The sequence below is a fragment of the Rattus norvegicus genome, chromosome 1 (genome assembly GCF_036323735.1).
Source record: "Rattus norvegicus strain BN/NHsdMcwi chromosome 1, GRCr8, whole genome shotgun sequence".
Lineage (NCBI taxonomy): Eukaryota > Metazoa > Chordata > Mammalia > Rodentia > Muridae > Rattus > Rattus norvegicus.
The window spans coordinates 59,363,307-59,382,030 of record NC_086019.1 but is presented as its reverse complement, the minus strand read 5'-3'; the positions used below and the strand labels follow the sequence as shown (position 1 = coordinate 59,382,030).

General features: G+C 45.1%; 1 protein-coding gene and 1 long non-coding RNA gene across 2 annotated transcripts in view; one reads left to right on the top strand and one right to left on the bottom strand.

Moving 5' to 3' along the window:
* Positions 1–17,420, top strand: part of LOC134482849 (uncharacterized) — a 67,382-nt gene extending 49,962 nt beyond the window's left edge. The window contains exons 5-6 of the long non-coding RNA XR_010059467.1: positions 4,283–4,489; positions 15,687–17,420. This is a non-coding gene — a long non-coding RNA (uncharacterized LOC134482849). The remainder of the gene's footprint in view (positions 1–4,282; positions 4,490–15,686) is intronic.
* LOC134482835 (sperm motility kinase Y-like) lies at positions 5,671–8,997 on the bottom strand. Its single transcript, XM_063277004.1, has 2 exons — positions 8,397–8,997; positions 5,671–7,337 (listed from the first exon to the last, which is right to left on the bottom strand). The coding sequence occupies exon 2, from the start codon at positions 7,315–7,317 to the stop codon at positions 5,773–5,775; it is 1,545 nt and encodes a 514-aa protein (XP_063133074.1). The 5' UTR covers positions 7,318–7,337; positions 8,397–8,997; the 3' UTR covers positions 5,671–5,772.
* Positions 17,421–18,724: the final 1,304 nt, after the last annotated feature.

The window sequence follows — 18,724 nt, the reverse complement described above, 5'->3', positions numbered from 1 at the left end:
CTTGGGATATGGGCCTAATAGGCTCTAGGCTGTCTGCTTGATCTGAGAGTGCTAGGACATCCTGCTCCTAAGGGCATTGTTACTGTTCCCATGCAATACTGTGAAAACATCAGCAGGCTCCTGCTTTCTTACCCCCCTGAACACAATGCTGCCTTTTCCAGGATTGGATCCAACAGGTCTCAGAACCTCCTCAGGAACTATGTGTTTCCCAAGGATTACCTGCACTTGCTTACACACCCCTATCCTGTGTTCTGAAAACTTTTCAAAGCCCATTCTTCTGAGACTGGTGAGTTCAGGACAGTAGTCCCAAGTGTCTTGTCCTACGCTGACAGTTCATTCTCATGAGGCATCACCTGCCCTTGACAGAGGATTTTTCCAAGGGGCATTGGATGTGCAGGAGAATTGTGTGTGCTGACTCCTGTCAGATCAGCACAGGATAGCATCAAGGCCCCATTTGCTCTTGATTTTGGAACTCATAGACTTGGCACTGTCTTGTTGGTATTTAGGTCCCTGTCAGTCCCTAATTGAACTTTAGCATGGGAACCCAGGGCAGTTGTCTACAAAGATATTCCTAGTATGGACCACATCTTCACCGTGCCATACGTAAAGCACAACAAAACACCAGGCAGGCAGAGAACCCTCAGGGGCTGGAACTGGCATGTTCAAACACTCTGGCTTGACCTTGGCCAGCAGAGATTCAGAGAACAGCTTCTATGTAGGAAGATCTCCTTCCTCCTCTCAGAGTTTAGGACATCTAGAGGTAGGCTAAGGTGCTGGCACACATGTGAGCAGGGTCAGCACTCTGGGCTTGTTCAGTGTCAAAGCCTCCCTGCCACCCATGTATCACAGTCACAGCAGCCCATCTCATGAGAATTCTAGGGGTGCTGATATCCTGGATGAATAATCCATGTTCTGCTGCTAGTTTCTTTGCTTCCACATGGACAACTGAGAGAAGGGATTGATTAAGTGTAGGTGAGGAAGCCCTGCAAATATCTACTTGGTGTTACCAAAGACAATGGGTTCTGACTGGCAAGATCTTTGAATTAGATTTTGAAAAATGCCACCTTGGGACAGTTAGTAGGTACTCTCAGGAAAGTGCAGCATGGTGGGCACAATGGGACAGGATCCCTGAGGCTGGTGCAGTGGGACAGGGTCGTTGGGGCAGGTAAAACTGAGTAGGAACCCTGAGCCAGGAACAACAGGGCAGGGACCCTGGTTCAGTTACAACAGAGCAGGGAACCTGGGGGAGATGCAATGGGGCAGGAGTCCTGGGGAAGGGATATTGTAGTAGTGGCCCTGTGGCATGTGCAACTGACAGGGACCCTGGGGCAGGTGCACTGTGACGTGCACCCAAGCTGGAATGTTCAGACAGGTGTGTGTTTGCTTCATGCAGCTGCTGTCTGAAGTAGAGAACACTGGCAACTGCCCCAGAGGGGATTTTGGGAATTCCTTCCAAGAATCCCTCAGCTCCTAACTGAGAAGCTATACATTCCACAGATGGGCCTTTCTTTAGATTAGCAGATTCTAAGGGGGCTCCCTTCAATGAACAGCCAAGGAAAGCAGAAATGTAAGCAATTGCAGCAGCCATGTCCAAGGTGTTTAGCTCAGAAAAGTAGGACTGGAAGAAACTGATTAAGTCAAATCACTTATCTGTCTATCCATCCATCCATCCATCCATCCATCCATCCATCCATCCATCCATCCATCCTTCCATCCATCCATCCATCCATTTCCCTGAGGGAAGTCAGCTTTTCTTTCTGAGAAGGTCAAAGCAGCGCTACCTTGTGGTGACAATGAGGATTGCAGGCAGTGAGAAGTGGGTATTTATTTATTTATTTATTTATTTATTTATTTATTTACTTATTGCATGATCTGTGATAGACTGCCACTTGTGTCCAGTCACCATCTGCATCACCTGTACAACAAACCCAGTCTCAGTGTGACACAGAAGAGGCCTAACTGGAAAGTATGTCCTCTCTCTAAGGGACACTGTACGATAACATACTCTGGACTGCAGGTCAGACAAGGCCTGTGTTTAGGAGACTTGTGGACAGATGAATGTCCGTGAGTCTGGACTTAGACTCTGTGGAGGGCTCAGGTCACCTGACTGTCCTGAAGCTTCCCACTGTGATTTATTTCCCTCCTACAGAGTCAGCCACCTGAGCAACTGCATTTCCTGGTTATCCCCTAATCCTCTTACACTGTGTAGAGTGTTCAATCTCAGGGAGGGCCTGGGAATCTGAGAGACACCACTGAGCCCCCTGGGCCTGGCTGACTCAACCTGAGGCTACTCTGTGTGTCTTCATTTTGCTCACCTTCCAGAGATCTCAAAAGTCAGCAGTGAGCTTGCTGAGAGGTCAGGAACCTCCATATTGGCCCAAGAGCAACTGTCCTTTTTACAGGTTAATCCACAGAGCTTGTAATTCTGATTGGTGAGACAGTCTGGAAGAGTGAAAGATGTCACCTCCCAAAGACAAGTGCTGTGATAGTGGACACTGAGGAACTTCAGGGATCAAACCCTTCCCCATTCTTCTCCACCCTCTCTTGTTCTTCCTTGAGATGTTTCCTGCAGATCTAAAAGATCCAGGCAATCCATGACATGGGTTTGAACATTTTCTCGACATTTTATTCATTGCCTGATAACTAAGACAGGGTAAAATTTATTTATTTATTTATTTATTTATTTATTTATTTATTTATTTATTCATTCATTCATTTGTTATACATACGTACAGGGTAGCTGTATTTAGAAAGACCAGAGAGGGCATCAGATGTCATTAGAGACATTTGTGAGCCTCCATGTTTGCTGGTATTTGAACTCAGGACCTCTGGAAGAGCATTCAGTGCTCTTAGCAACTTACCAATCTTTCTATTTTCCAGGCTAACTTTTTTAGTTCCAATAATTTCTTCTTTATTCAGGTTACATCCTGATCCCAGTCACTCTCCCTCTTCCCTTCCCAGTCCCACCTTAAAATCCTTTCTACCATAATGCTCTCCCTTCTCTTTGGACAAGGGGAGAGTCCCTTGGGTACCACACCACCCCGGGACTTCTAGTCCCAGGTGGACCGAGCACATTCTGCCCCACAGATTTACAATCAGGCAGTCCGGGTATGGGGAACAGATCCAATGCAGGCAACACAAACAGACAGTCCTGGATCTACTTGTCAGATGACCCACATGGAGACCAACGGCAGATAAATAACCCGGCTCTGGAGTTGGTTGCACAGGCTCTAGCATACTCCATGGTCCAAGGTATCTGACGGTAGGGGACTTCTTGTAGTGTTTTAACCCAATCAGTTTGCTTGGCACTCTCCCCCACTCTTCCACAAGACTTCCCGAGCTCCATCTGAGGATTGGCTGTGGCTTTCAGCTGCTGAGTGAAGCCTCTGGAGACAGGTGTGCTACTTTTCTGTCTGCAAGTAAATCAGAAAGAATATCATAAATAGCGTCAGAGGTTGTGTCTGTCACATGAGACAGATCTCACTTTGTGTCAGTCATTGATTGGTTGGTCCCTCAATATCTGCTTTACCTTTATCCCTGCACACTTATTGGCAAGACAGATTTCGAGTTGAAGGTTTTGTGAATGTATTGATGTCTCCTTCCTCTTCTAGAAGTCTTTCTTGTTACAGGAGGTGGCCATTTCATTTTCATGCTCTGGTAAGCCTGCAAGGGAGGCTTTGTGTTGGGTCCAGTTGTTAAAAGCAAGACCTGGGAAGAGGAACTGCAGAGTTGTGATCTAGGACTTCCTGCAGCAGCCAGCTCTGGGTCCTTGTAGCCTAGGCAGGCTTTGCAGTCATAGAGCTCCATCCACTGCCCAAGTCCCATCCTGACACCTTCTCCATCTCTATTACAGACCATTGTAATGCTGGCATAGTCGCTCTGTCCTGGGCACGATAGGCCATCCTACCCTGGAAGAACAGAGAGTTCAAGGACGGCCAAATTTCACTTAAGCAAACTTGTTCTCAGACTGTGTGGTTGCTCTGCCTTAGCTCTCATAACACACTTTCCTCTACGTTGCCTTAGGCTGTATCCTCCAAGCATCCCACCATGCATCAGCTCCATATCCTGACGAACCTACCTTAGGGTCCCTGATAATTCCAGATACTTTAATGTTCTCCCAGGATGGACTGTGGGCTCTTGTGTGGATCACATTGATCCTAGAAGTCCTTGGGAGCCTCCATGCCATGGCATAGGATGTCTCTGAATCCGCACTGGCCTGAGGGATTCCATCTGGCACAGGATTCTCTCCCTATTGTTGAATTTTGGCACTTATGTTTTTCAGGAATGACTCTGCATGTGGTCAACACAAACTACCCTGGAAGACCAGAGAGTTCAAGGACGGCCAACTTTCACTTAAGCAAACTTTTTCACAGAGTGTGTGGGTCCCATCAGCAGAGAGTAGCCTCCACATTGCAATGATGTGCAAACTTCTGCCTTTCAGCCATGATGGACTTTAGGATCTACCCTGAGGACCCTACACAAGCCACAGGTGGGTGATGGGTAAATTGGGCATGTTATTGGGTCAGGTCTTCAGTGCAGTGCCTTAAGCTGATAGCCTTTTGGGAGGGCATATGCGTCTCTATTAAATGAACTGGTTCCACTGTTGGCCTGGAGTCTGCTGTGTCTGCCGCTCATGCTCTCCTCCAAGTCTCTAACTGTCCCTAACTCTCCTTGACTGGCTGGTCAATCAGTCTTCATTCTACTCTAGAGCCATTCTACAAACACAGATCCCAGACTGTCCTCTGCCGACGTTTAACAGGGCTGATGGTTTAGTGTCCAGGGTTCCCTATGGGGTTTCAAACTCAAGTTTCTTAGGTCCCTATGTGTCTGACAACAAGCCTTTAGAACAATGTAGATTTGAAGAAATCAGGAAATAAACTCCTGCAGTACTTCATGTCTACCACTGGAGGGCTCTACACTTTTCTGGTCCTGGTGTGCTACTCAGCAAACCCTCTCACTGGAAGGCTCTGTGCCTGAAGCAGAGAACCTCTGCTAAACACAATGTTACCAAGAAACTGGCTGTATCTTCATGGCAGCCTGTAGAAGATTCTCCACGACCCTGAGGACCCAGTTGGAAAACTTAGGTAGGCAGGGTGTGGGAGCCACCAGGGCTGTATGGAGACCTTACCCAGAATTTAATCTCCAGCTGTGCATTCCGATTAACATGACCCACACTCCTATGAAGGTCTCTGGGTGGCTCCTGATATGAGTTGGGGGAGGGGAGAGGACAAGGAAGCTGGGTCAAGACAGAAGCACTGTCCTTACTCACTGCGTCTGGGCTTGTTCCTGCCCTAACTGGGAAGCAGGAAACAAACACCCACTCCTCATGGGACTGTCCGTGATGAGGCCAGCTCAGGATCTGAACTGTCAGCAAGAAAGACAGGAGCTGTATGTGCCACAAACCAGAGCACAGTGTCCCGCATAAGCCCATCTCTCAAATGATGCCATCTCCTCCCCAGAGTGGCTCCAGTCTGGGTTAGGAGTGGGTCATGTATTCCGAGCTCTCTGCTACACCTGCAAACTCAGCAATGGTGCCTTCTCATGCTCATCTATACTGAGCCTAGGGAGCAGCCAGAGGTCATACTCATGGGAATTCAGACTCAGTTCAATCTGCTATCCTGTAGCCCATGAGTCTGGACTCAACTTTAGTGGTCAAGGCCAGTGGTTTATTTCCTGGACAAGACTTTGAGAATGTTAGTGACACATTGTATGCCCTTGGCTGGCCTTCACTCTAATAGCCCTGAGTGACCATTCCAGCCTGCCCTCAGGGATTCAGATCAGCATTGGCCAGATCAGGGGGGAGATTCTGTTCTGCCCCAGGCGAGGTTTCTTTCTCCTTCGCATGCAGCAACACAGCTTTATCAGGGCATTTGCTATATTCCTGGTCCACCCCTTAAAACCTCTGTGCCGGACCCTGCTGGGGATGGGCTTATCCTCAAATGGGGCTCTGTGGGAGAGTAGGTTGTCTTCTTTGATTTCATTATTGCTACTCTTCTCACTGAAGATGCTTGTTGTTTGAATGCATGGGACACTCACGGCACATTTGTGATAGTGGTCCTGTGTAGGTGTCATCGTTAGAGGCCTGAGACGACCAGCCACAGTGGATCTTTTGCCTCCTTTTGGATGAGCATTCTGGCCATAGTGAGATACGTGACCATGGGAGGATGACACCCGCAAGGTGCCAAGGACTGGCAGGCTTCCACTCCTCTTTGGTTCTAATCTAAAAGCAGCAGCAGGATCAAGGCTAGGGAATGGGCCTGCAACGGGACTCACTTGCTGTGCCTGGGCTGTGCAGCCAACCCCCTGGAGAGCCTGCTTTTGTAGAAAGAAATAAGTTGCCATTTCCTCATTATATTTTCTTTGTTTTAAAGAGTGTTTTACTACAGAGGCTTGGAATCCAATGCTTTTCATTGCATCCAAAATGGCCGGGTCTGGTGTGAGGGGAAGCAGTTCTTCATAGGGACCTATCAATCCGTTCCAGTGTTCTTTGAACCAAGGGTGTTTCATCGCCTTTCTTGCTGTTGGTCTAAAGTTGGGATTTACCCTCAGTAATTTACTAAGGAGGTCCTCCAGTTCTTTTGAAACCCCACAGGGAGCAGGATATACCCCTGCCACTACTTGTCTTTGCAGTTCTTGGATGATCACTGAATCAAATGGGAGCTTTCCCGCTACCATACAGTACAAGACCACTCCTATAATCCACATATCATTCTTCGGCCCGTCATACCGATGGCCAAGGAGGAGTTCAGGGGAACCAAAGGAGTACGTGCCGCAGTGGTGGTTTAGCATTTTTCCAGGTTGAAATTGGGTGCTAAGCCCAAAGTCGATGACTTTGACCTTTTTGTTTTTATCAATCATTATATTGTCCAGTTTGAGGTCTCGGTGAACAATCCCCTTTCCATGGCAGTAGCTCACTGCTGACAATATCTGTTCAAATATTTGCTGGGCCTCATCCTCCTCTATGTGCCCTGACTCTCTGATGTACTGGTAGAGTTCCTGGCCTTCCACCATCTCCATTATGAGGTATATTCTCGTTTCCTTTTCAATAACTTGTATGAGAGACACTATGTTGGGGTGGTTGATCTTTCTCATTATGTTTGCTTCCATCATGGCTGGCTGGAACCACTGCTTGTCCTTTCGCAGAACTTTGACAGCCACCGGGGTTCTTGTGAGCCGGTGGTTGGCCAGGAGGACTTTGGCGTTGCCCCCTTGCCCAATTGTCCCCAGTACTTGGTATTGGGAATGGAAGTTGCCCTCCTCAGAGATACTGGGCTCGGGTGTAGGGGTTGGTAACTCCTCCTCAGTCTCTGTAGGCATTTTATCAGTACTAATGCTACCTAAAAATAACAAAAATGGAATCAAATAATGAAAAAGATGGAGCAATATAGGAGCTAAAATTACACTTGTGGTACCTAAAAGAAACAAACAAAAGAAAAAGAAAAAAAAACAAACAAAGACAAAGTAAAAACTAGACTAGAAAAATAGAGCAAAATTATGAAAAAGTTAAGGGGAAAATATGAAGAGTCATAAGTAAAAGCCACCCAAATAACCAACCCCAAAAGAGAAAGCCAAGAGCACACACATACTAAATGCAATGATGAAAATAAAAATCGTCATACTACAATAGGATTGGGCGGCCAAAGATGGTCAATACTATGAATAGATGTTCATTGAAGAAAAAAAACAGATGAAAGAAACGAGAGGAGAAAGACTGAGTATAAGACAAAACAAACAAATGTAAAAAGCCAACACTTAAGGGAAAACTCCATTGAATTTCAGGACCTAGTGATCCACAAAAATCCACAACTCTCCAGAGCAAAATACTGAAAATTAAAATTAACCAACCACAAGGAATAAGGCAGTTAAATATCAGTGAAGAGTAAACCTTAAACAAAGGCCAAATAGTCAAAGTGTCACAAAGGGCAAATTTGTATCAAGTCTAAGCCAATGATTGCTTGTACTCAATAAATAGAGAAACAGGAATAATGTAAAAGGATGAAACCGCAGGACATTGAAAATGGAGATAGAGTTAATCATCCGACTGCAGAACCTTAAATAATCAAAGCAGTAATATAGCATGTGAGAACATAAAAACCACTAAAAATGAAACCAGCAATCCATAATAAATAAATAAATAAAACAAAAAACAAAACCCCAATAAGGAAATAGCCAGTGGCGTGGCAATATGTGACCTAATTCTTTCTCTTGAAGTCATCCAAAAATCAATCAATCAATCAATCAAGAAATAGGCAGCCAGCCATCTACATAGGCCTTTAAACTGATATTATGGGGTTGGCATACGAAATGCCTGGGAGCGACTGGTCAGCCAGCCCAGATACTTGGGCAGCTGCAGGCCAGTGAGAGAGCCTGTCTTGAAAATAAGGTTGAGAACCTACCTCAGGAACAGCAGCCGGGGTGACTTCTGGCCTCTACACTCTCTTGCACTGAGGTGCAGGTAATATAGATACAAGGGGCAAAGGGGGATGGGCACGTGCACACACAGACACACACACACACACACACACACACACACACACACACGGGCACTCACACAGGCACAGGCACACACACAGGCACACACACAGAAATACACAGAAGTGAACTTATACTCACACAAACTCTCACAAACACCCAGATTCACACAAAACACGCATACTTACACACAAGCAAAGCTGGAAAAACACACGTCAGACACATACACACATACACACAGGGATACACATACGCACAAGAAGACATACACACATACAAACACATACACACATACAAACCTGTAAACTCACACACTCCTACATATACTGACAAACACACAGGCAAAAGTGTACACGCACTCACACACAGGCCAATCTGTCAACACACACTCTCTTACACACACTGATACATACACATATACACAGTACAGTAAAATTCGATACAACCACACACAGCTCACTAGATACAACCAAGTCGCAGAGGGCTCCACTCCACACCTCCTCTCAAAGCACTCAAAGAATTCCAGGCCTGGCAACAGCTAAATATGTGTTTGCTGGGCCGCCTCACAATCGCTCCTCATGAGGTCACAATAGGACCTGTCAACATGGTTGGGAAGGACTCTGAGACCGTGGCTTCTATGGGCTATGGAAAGACTTTAGGCTGTTAGAAATAAAACCCTGTAAGATGTTTAGCTGTCCATAGTTCTCTGTTTTGAATGTTTACTCTGCATCCTGCTTTAAAGTCCTCATGTCTACACTCAGGGTGTCACATTATCTTTGAATTCTGAAGGATTAGCCTCAAACTGATGGTATAGTTTTTTTTTTTTTTAAGACAAAGCTGTTTCTAAATTGACCCATCAAGAGGACACTGTTCTCATAAGTCCTCAGAAAGGCTCTAGGTTATCATCAAACACCTGAGACAAAGCTGCACGACTAGGCAGAGACTTGAGTTTAAATCCCCCAAACGCCTAATGGATGCATCAGCAAAGCTCATAAGTTTTCTCTGTGGAGAAGTTAGCATGGACCAACAGATTAGAGGGCCAGAGACCCAACCCATGCTGGGTGGACACTCTCCTCTGACATCCAACACAGAGATCTTTGTACAGAGATCAGGAGAAGGCTTCTCTGAATAGCTGTGCAGAGCACCTCGGGCTCAGGGACCCAGGACTGACACCCATAGAATGCTGTAGAGGAACCCTTTGTGATTCAAGGGCTCATCTGCCTGGGTCCCTGAGCCTCTAGAGATGATCCCAGGACTGGGCTGTGGCTGCTTATGGGCTCAGACAGGGAGGTGCCAGGGGGTTTGCCCTTGGCTCCTGGGAGTAGAGCACTTTTTCTTTCCCTGTCCCTGCTTTTTGAACTTTTCTTTCCTTGGGAAAATGGAAGGACTGGAAAAAGTCTGGCTATGGAGAGTGAGGCTGGCTGGGAAACTGCTCGCTGTTCTCCATTGTCATCCTGCTGGGGGTTTGGAGTTGTTGGCAGGTTAGCCTCTCCACCATTCCAATCTGCTTCTCTCCATTTAATCCATGCATCTCTGTCTCTTCGCTTCGTGACATGGTTGCACAAGTCCTACCTGTAGCTGCCACTCCAGGGCATAAGTCCCTCAGTGAGTGAATTCCTGATGGTTCTGTCTAGAGAGAAATTGGACAGGGTCGTTGCTCAGTATGTAGGAACATGGAAGAGGATACTGCACGGCGTCCAAACACATTTCATATAACATCAATCCACATACTCTGGTACTCATCGGTTCTATTTACACCTTTCGCGATTACTGCTATTCACTGTACTGTGAAGTGTGGATTTTTATTATGTTTCACTTCTGCAAAGGAAGAGACAGTGTTTAGCACTGGAGATTCCAAAGGCCTAGCTGGAAGGGAGGCCTTGACACACAGGTGTGCTCCTGGGAAATAGCTCTTTCATAAAACGCCCCGTTGAATCCCATGATGTGTGGATTGCTCTATGCCCTATCTAGGGTTGACCTCAGTGTATATATATATATATTAACTTGAGTATTTTTTATATACATTTCCAGTATTCCCTTTCCCAGTTTCCGTGCAAACATCCCCTTCCCTCCTCCCCATCCTCCCCCCCTTGTCGCCCTCCTCCCAACAATCTAGTTCACTGGGGGTTCAGTCTTAGCAGGACCCAGGGCTTCCCCTTCCAATGGTGCTCTTACTAGGATATTCATTTTCCATGTTCCCTTCCCCAGCTTCCAGACTTTAGATGACTGGATGCCCTGACTGATTTTTACACAGGATAAAAGTCGGCTACATTTGTGTTTGATTATTAACAGTGCCTCTGGAACTAAACTCAGATCATCAGCTATTCCTTTCACCTCTGAACCATCTCAAAAGCTCACACTATATATTCTGTTCTGTCCTCAGTGTACCATGTATTGCTATAATCACCAGCATTGTTAAAGCAAGCCAAAGGAGATTTATAAAATCTTCAGATTTTGAAATTTACATTCACACATAGCTTGTGCTACACATCATTAATCCCACCTTTCATGAGAGAGAAGGTCTCTTTACTGTCCAAACCACCCTTGTGTACAGGGTGAGTTTTAGGACAGCTTCAGTTTGTGGTAACGCTCTGTCTCAAATTAAGCACACAACAGCAACAACCCAACCACACTCACACAGAAACACATGCATGGAACACACACACACACACACACACACACACACACACACACACACACACACACAGAGCACTTTCCAGTTGCTACCCTTCCCATTCCTCAAGTGAGCATTCAGGGTAACTGTACTTTAATCTCACCTACCTCAGTCCTTCCAGTCTGTAGGCTTCTCTTAAACCCTCAGGAATTGGCAACTGACATCAGGCCGGTTTCTGCTTGCTGGTGGGGAAATTGGGTTGTGTTGCTTTGTTAATCTGTACTCCCTTAGCCAACCTCCCCAGGCCGTGAGAAGATTCCATTAACCTCCTTCAGAGTACTTCAGTGTTTTTAAGTCATACTCAACAAAGTAAGAAACCATTTGGTTTGATTGCAGCATTTAGGATTGTGTTGAGTAGGTACCAGCAGAATGTACACTGTTTATGAAGTAGGTCTGTGAGTAAGGGCTAGGTATAATTTTATCTGCTGAGTGAGTGAGCGTTTGCTCCATATCGTTACCCATTTTGGCTTCTGTGGTATTTTTATTCCTATAGACTAAACGGTTTGAGTTTGTGTTGGCTTCTTCTGTGATTTCAGTATCCAGCACCCCTGGACTTATCCTATAAGTATTACCAGATTTACAGGGCTGTTTATTTTCCATGGAGATGCTTGTTTACATTTTTACTTAATCCACATCTTATGTTCAAGAGGAGGGAGAGCAGCTTTCTGGCTTTGCAGCAACACACATTGACCCAGAGTGAAGGTTCTCTCTGTTACTGATTCGAATTCCTGAATCACCATGACATTTTGCATGAGCTATCCTCCACTGTCTCGGGCATTTGAGTACTCCTTTCCCAGTTGGTGACTCTGTTTGGGAAGACTCAGGAGGTGTGCCCTTGCTGGAGAAAGAATGCCAGTGGGGCTGGGCTTTGAGGTTTTAGTGCTCTGCACCACTCCCTGTGCATCTCTGCTTTGTACTTGTGATTCCAGATGTGAGTCCTCTGCTTCCTGCTCCTTCCACTGTGCCCTGTAGTCATGGAACTTAACCTATGGTAACAGGTGGTCTGTGAAATAGGATCACTAATCGCCTACATGTTTTATAGTTTGCTGTGCTCATGGCATTTCTGTCACAGAAATACAAAGGTAACTAATGCAGAAGGGGATGTGATAGAGCGGACTCTTGCTCTGTGATACCTGACCATGCCTGTTTGTGCTTGTTACTTGTTTTGGAAAATTTGCAAGAATTCAGAACTTTGAACTAGAAGTGGCCTAATGCTCTAAGAAGAGTTTAATGGGGTATACTGGCAGGAGCTTGGGAGTCAGGAGTGCCAAGACCTATTCAGAATGTGGAAGCCCAGGACAAGGGGATTCAGAAGGCAATAATACTTGTAACTGGTCTGGGATAATTTGTATGATGCTTTTACAAAAATGTGGCTTCCTTCAGCCCACATCGTAAAAAGCTACCTGAGGCTAAATTAAAAAGTAATAAACAAATTTATTCGATGAAAATTTGAAGAGAGCCCAGTATGGCCTCTGTTATACTGAGGTTATAGGACTTCAATGAAAAAGAGCAAATGGGGCAAATAGAAATGCAAAATGTATAGTTTACAGAGAAAAAGACACTTGGAAGATTAATATTATAGCAAATGCCTAGGCCAGAAGAGAGCCTGCAATTACTTAGGAGATTAGAACCTTAATAAGAGGCCATGTCTCCTCAGGTGATGACATCACTCAATTAACCTCATAATCTGTGGTAGAAAGTGACTTACTTAGTGTTCTCCTGCTATTAACAGACACCATGACCAATGCAAATCTTATAAGAAGAACACTGCTTTGGGTTTGGCTTACAAGTTCAGCAGTTTGGTTCATTATCATCAAGGTGGGAGCATGGCAGCATCTAGGCAGACATGGTACAGGAGGAGCTGGGTGTTCTACATCATCATCTGAAGGCCGCTACTAGAAAACTGATTTTCATGCAGCTAGGACAAGAAACATAAGGGTCACATCAACAGTGACACACTTCCTCAATCAAGGCTACACCTATCCAATGAGGGCTCATCTGCAAATAGTCCCACTCCCTGGGCTCAGCATATTCAAATCAACACAGGAACATTAGGCATTTTCAGTTCCTTAAATCACCTGTGATCAGAAGCTGCTGCTACTGTGGGTCATGGGGCCCAGGGCTTTCCAGAAATCAGGCATCTTCTCATGTACTCTCATCAGTCACTGGGAGTAAGGAAGCTCAGCAAAGGTCTGCTGTGTGGGCTGAGAAAACTGAGAAAGTCTGCTTGGGAAGGTGTGTCAATCTTCATCTCCACATGGAGATAGCATGGGGGTTACCTGATCTTACCTAACCAGTTTTCTTGTTTGGTACCCCTGGATCATATTCATTGTCAGGTAGGAAAGTGTTATTTGGCACCCAATGTCATGTTGTGCTATCATGTACCCAAAGTTGATAGATGACTTAAGAATGTAGGCTTGAAAGGTATCCAGTTTCTAATCTGGGAAGGAGAACAGCAGGCCTGAGAGGAACAGGCCTCATGTGCAGAGGGATGTACCATCTGTACATGGTTGGGAGAAGCTGAGAGAAGGTTAGTCAAAACTGTCTATCCAGTAGAGGTTAGTTAACTGTGAAACTATCACTCACAGTAAAGGTAACTTTGAACTCTGAGGAAGAGAAGGTTTGTTGCCATTGTTTGTGGACCATGCTTCAGAGGTGATGAGACACAGAGAAACTGTGTCTTGGGTTCATGCCACGAAGCTTGCTAGCTGAGTACTTCACATCTTACATTGTGTATGTCGTCAGGGCCCTTACACAAAGATGATCTAGTGACAGTGTCTTGCTTTATTTGTAGCAATCACATGAATTTAAATTTCCTACTTGTTCTTGTTCTTAAAAACTCACTGATTAGTTTTAGCTGAGACTCCTGGGAGACTTTTCTCTCACATGCTGTAAGTTTTAAAGATTTGGTGATTAACATAAATAACTATTCATAGGTCAACACAGGGCCCACACTGACCTCACCTTGCTATCTGGAACTGTTACTCCTGAGCCAAGGGTCTCAAGGGTCTCTGCCTCAGAAAGAAATGTGGTAAAGTGATTTCATAATCTATTCACATTCCTTGTGTCATCCAGAACATCTGCTAGAATGAGAGGATCCTTCTCTGCTCAGGACAATGTAGCTAATGATTCCCCAGGAGGAAAGAAAGGGCCACTACCTGCCTCTGTGGGACAGTCCCTGATATTCACTGTAATGTCACCCAACAGTCCTACCTTGAATCTGCTGTTCCACTTGAGCATGGAGCCTCCCTTTTATTCTGGGAGATAAACAGGAATCTCCAGCTAGGAACAGTGTTCCAAACATGAGGTTAAGTGAAGGCAGTTAGAATGGGGTATATACATTAAGGGTTTCTGATTGAATGATTCTGAACTTAATGTACTTCCTACTAGAGTCATCTGTAAGTGATATGTAAGCTTTGTATTAAAGTGTACCTTTAGGTCCAAGATTTCATGGTAGGTCAATGCCCTACACTCTCTTAAAGATAATTTAAGAACTGCATAAAGAAGAGAAAATACTGATCAGAAAATGTTCCTAGGTGTACAGGACTGGTTTACATGTGCAAGTCTCTGTGCTCAACTCCAAGAGCACACAATATGCATTAGAAAGTAGATGATAAGAACTCTCTTTCTTTCTCTCTCTCTCTCTCTCTCTCTCTCTCTCTCTCTCTCTCTCTCTCTCTCTTTCTACCTCACATTCGATCTATCTCTCTCTCATGGGTGTGTGTGTGTCTGTGTGTGTGTGTGCATGTGTTTGTGAAGCTGTGTCTGTGTGTCTGTCTGCCTGTCTGTCTCTCTCTCTCTTTCTCTCTCTCTCTCTGTGTGTGTGTGTGTGTTTGTGTGTGTGTGTGTGTGTGTGTGTGTGTGTGTGTGTGTGTGTGAAGGTGAGCTGAGGGTCTGCATGCCGAGTTGGAAAAAGGATCCCATGTTGATTGACTCCCACCTTGACAAGTATCTTGTTGTTGGGATGACCAGCATGTGACTATTGGGACAAGATAGAAGTATTTACAAAGCCAACAGTTTTGACCGATTTATGCAAATTAGGGCAGATTTGAGAGTACACTTAAGAGTTTTAAACTTTGTTTGAAAAAACTAAACAGTGTTCTTGGAAGAGTTTCTTTGGAGTAGACCGCCAAAGGCCAAATTTTATCTGATTGTTGGTGAGCACCTGTAGGTTTTTGTGTTCCTTATGTAGTATCCCTTAGGTTTGGGTCAGACAATGTAAACCTTATCATTTCCACTGTTTTTAACATCTCAAATGATGTCCAACGTTCTAGGTGCCAATCCACAAATGCCCACTCCTACATCTTCTCCCTCCTCCCTCCATTTTGCCACTATGATGCTGCTCCTAAACTCACCCAACTTTTCGAAACCCACCACTCCAGCCTCCTCCTATGTTCGAGCATCACATCTCCACAGGACCAAGGGCCTTCCATCTCATTGGTTTCAAATAATGCCATCCTCTGATATATATTGGTTGGTGATCTATTTTCTGGAAGCTCTGGGTCATCAGCCAGCATATATTGTTCTTCCTCCATTGCAGGACCTCCTCTGTCACAGGACATCCACTGTTTAAACACCACCACTACCTCAGGAAGTCCACTGTCTGTGTGTCAACTCCACTGTTACAGGACCACAAGTGTCTCAGCACTTCAACTATCACAGCACTTCTACTGTTCAGGAGCTCAAGAGTCTCAGCATCTCAAGTGTCACAGGACCTCCTTTGTCCAAGAACTGGACTGTCCAAGCAACACTACTATTGCAGGACTTCCACTGTAGGAGCACTACAACTGTCTCAGGACACCCACTATCCTATAACCTCCACTATCCCAGGAATTCCACTGTCGTAGCACTACCCGTAGCAACTAAAGTGTTTCAGGACATCAACTGAAGCAAGATCTCCCATGATTCTGCAACTTCACTGCCACAGGATCTCTACAGTGACAGGAATACCCCTGTATCAGCAATTCCAATTTTGCAGGACCTCCACTGTAGCAGAACCTTCAATTGTGCAGCAGCTCCCCTGTAAGTAGATTGACCGCCACGATCTCAGTGCCTCCACTTTCAAAGGACCTTCACTGTCACAGAACCGGCGCTATTTCAGTGCCTCCACTGTCGCAGGATCTGCACTGTTGCAGCAACTGTAATTTCAATTTTTCAAAGTCATTGCTGTTTATTAGATTTGAGGCTGAATGAAATGTGATGCTACTTTTGACAGCATAAGAATTTGTTCTATAGCTCTTGTCATAAATGCCGTGTGTGCTAGGACCAGTAACCTATGGAAGACTTCATGAGCTCATACCACTCTCCACCTCACTTTGTGGAAGGTGGTGTTTTTAGAGTGTGATAAACTTCAGGTGAATGGATTCATTCAGCTGCACCACGCTCTATAGTGTGCTACACAGCAGTCATATTGAGTCCTTGCTGGGAAGAGAAGAAATCCAGAAGAGGGAGAAGGCTTGGGTTGGGGGAAGAATCATAAAATACTTAGAGGATATAAGAAGGTAAGAATTATGGGGAACTGGAAAACAGAGCCAGAGGAAGAATGAGCACAGAGCAAACTGGGAAGGACAAAGTACAAAGGCACATGGGTTTTGCCATCTGCGTGTTCTCTGGTCAATCTCCCTTGGCCTCATTTCTGGGAGAAAACTCTTCCTCCACCCCCTTGTAATGTTTCATTCTTAAAGGAAAGCAGCAACACAACTTCATCAGTGAATTTCCCCATTGGAATTGGTTCATCCTTTAATGCCTCTGGGAAATCCCCAGCTGGGGAATGTTCTGCTCTCTGCTGAAAGACAGCAGGAAAGTAGGTTGTCCTCTGTTTTCTCGTTGCTACAGCTCTTCTAAGTGTGGCTGATTGTTGAGTGAAGACACAGGACACTTCTGGTGTGTATGTATGCTTTGTTCACTGTGGGTGTTGTCGGGAGTGTCCTGAAAAGAAGAAGGGCATGCCCAATGGCTCTTTGCTTCCTCTTTGACTAGCCTTATGATCATAGAGATACACTAGGCCATTGGAAGATGAGGAGAACAATGTGTCTATGTTGTGTTCACTTCTATTCCTATTTAGTCCTAGAGGGAAATCAGCAAGGGTAGAGAATGGGACTGTAACTGGACAAAGCTGCTGAGCCTGTGTTGTGAAGCAATTCCTGTGTATAACTTGCTGTTACATTAAGCAATAGGATGCCATGTTCTGGTTATACCTTTTTGATGCAATGAATCTATAATATTTTACCTCAAACCTCAATATATTACGTTTCTTCCTCTTTTGGAGTATCTGGCATGGGATGGATCACTTCTTCATAAGGATTTGTGAACCTCTTCCAGTTTTCATTGACCAGGGGTACATCATCACCTCTGAGACTGTCAGCCCATAGTTTGGATTGACTTTTATTAAGAGGCTAAGCTGCCTCTTCTGACACCCCACAGTGAGCAGGGTACACACCTGCTACAACCTGTCTTCTGAACTGTTGTATGACAACAGAGTCAAATACAACAGTGAAATATAAGCCTACTCCTAAGATCCATACGTTGTTGTTTTTTTTTTTTTTTTTTTTTTTTTTGCACCATCATAAAGTTGTCCTAGGAAGTGATCAGGTGCACCAATAGGGTAAGCACCATGCTGCCAGTTCAGCATTTGCCCAGGTTAGTCTTGAGTTGAAGGCCAAAGTCGATGCTTTTGACTTTTCCGTTCTTCTCTAACAAAATATAATCTGGTTTCAGGTCACTGTGAACTTATACAGTGCCCATAGCCATAGATAAAGCCTGCTAACATTTGCATAAATATTTCCTTGGCTCCTTCCTCCTCTCGGTGGAAAGATTCTCAGATGTATTTGTAAAGCTCTAAAATTTCAACCTGTTTCACGATAAGTTATTAGAATTGCCTCAGGCTCAATTGGAGAAGCAAGATGATGTTGGGGTGGATGAAAAACTTCATTATATTTGCCATGGTCATGTTTGGCTGGCACCATTGCTTCTTCTTTGCATGCACTTTGATAACCCCTGTAGCAGAACTTCCACTGTCCCAGCACCTGAACTATCCCAAGACCTCCACAGTCAAAGGACCAATATTGTGGTAGGGCGTCTGTGGTCAGGCAACTCCTCTGTCTCAGACCCTCCAAATTGCAAGACCTTTACGGGCACTGGAAGTCACTGTCCCTAAACTTCCACTGTTGGAGTACCTCAACTATAACAAGGACCTCTACTATTGTACAACCCCCTTGTCATAGCACGTTTATTGTTACAAAGTAGTCCACTGTCAAAGGACCTCCAGGGTCTCAGCCTCTCCACTGTTACAGGATCTCTACTGTCTTAGGACCACTGCTGTTGGAGGACCTCCTATCTCTCAGCAACTTCAGTTTGTTGGAGCTCTCCTATCAGGACATTTACATTTGCTGTACTTCCAGTGTCACAGCTGTTATAAGAACCTCCATTCTCACAGGACCTCCAGTGCGTCAGTACCTCCACTGTCCAAGGACTTTTATATTGTAGGACCTCTACTGTCCTACAGAATGTCCACTGTCGCTAGATTTCCACTGTCACAACACCGCAACCATTACAAGAACTACAATTTTGGCATGACCT

Excerpts from the sequence above, each read along its gene's own strand:
- LOC134482835 (XM_063277004.1), bottom strand. The coding sequence starts at position 7,317 with ATGCCTACAGAGACTGAGGAGGAGTTACCAACCCCTACACCCGAGCCC.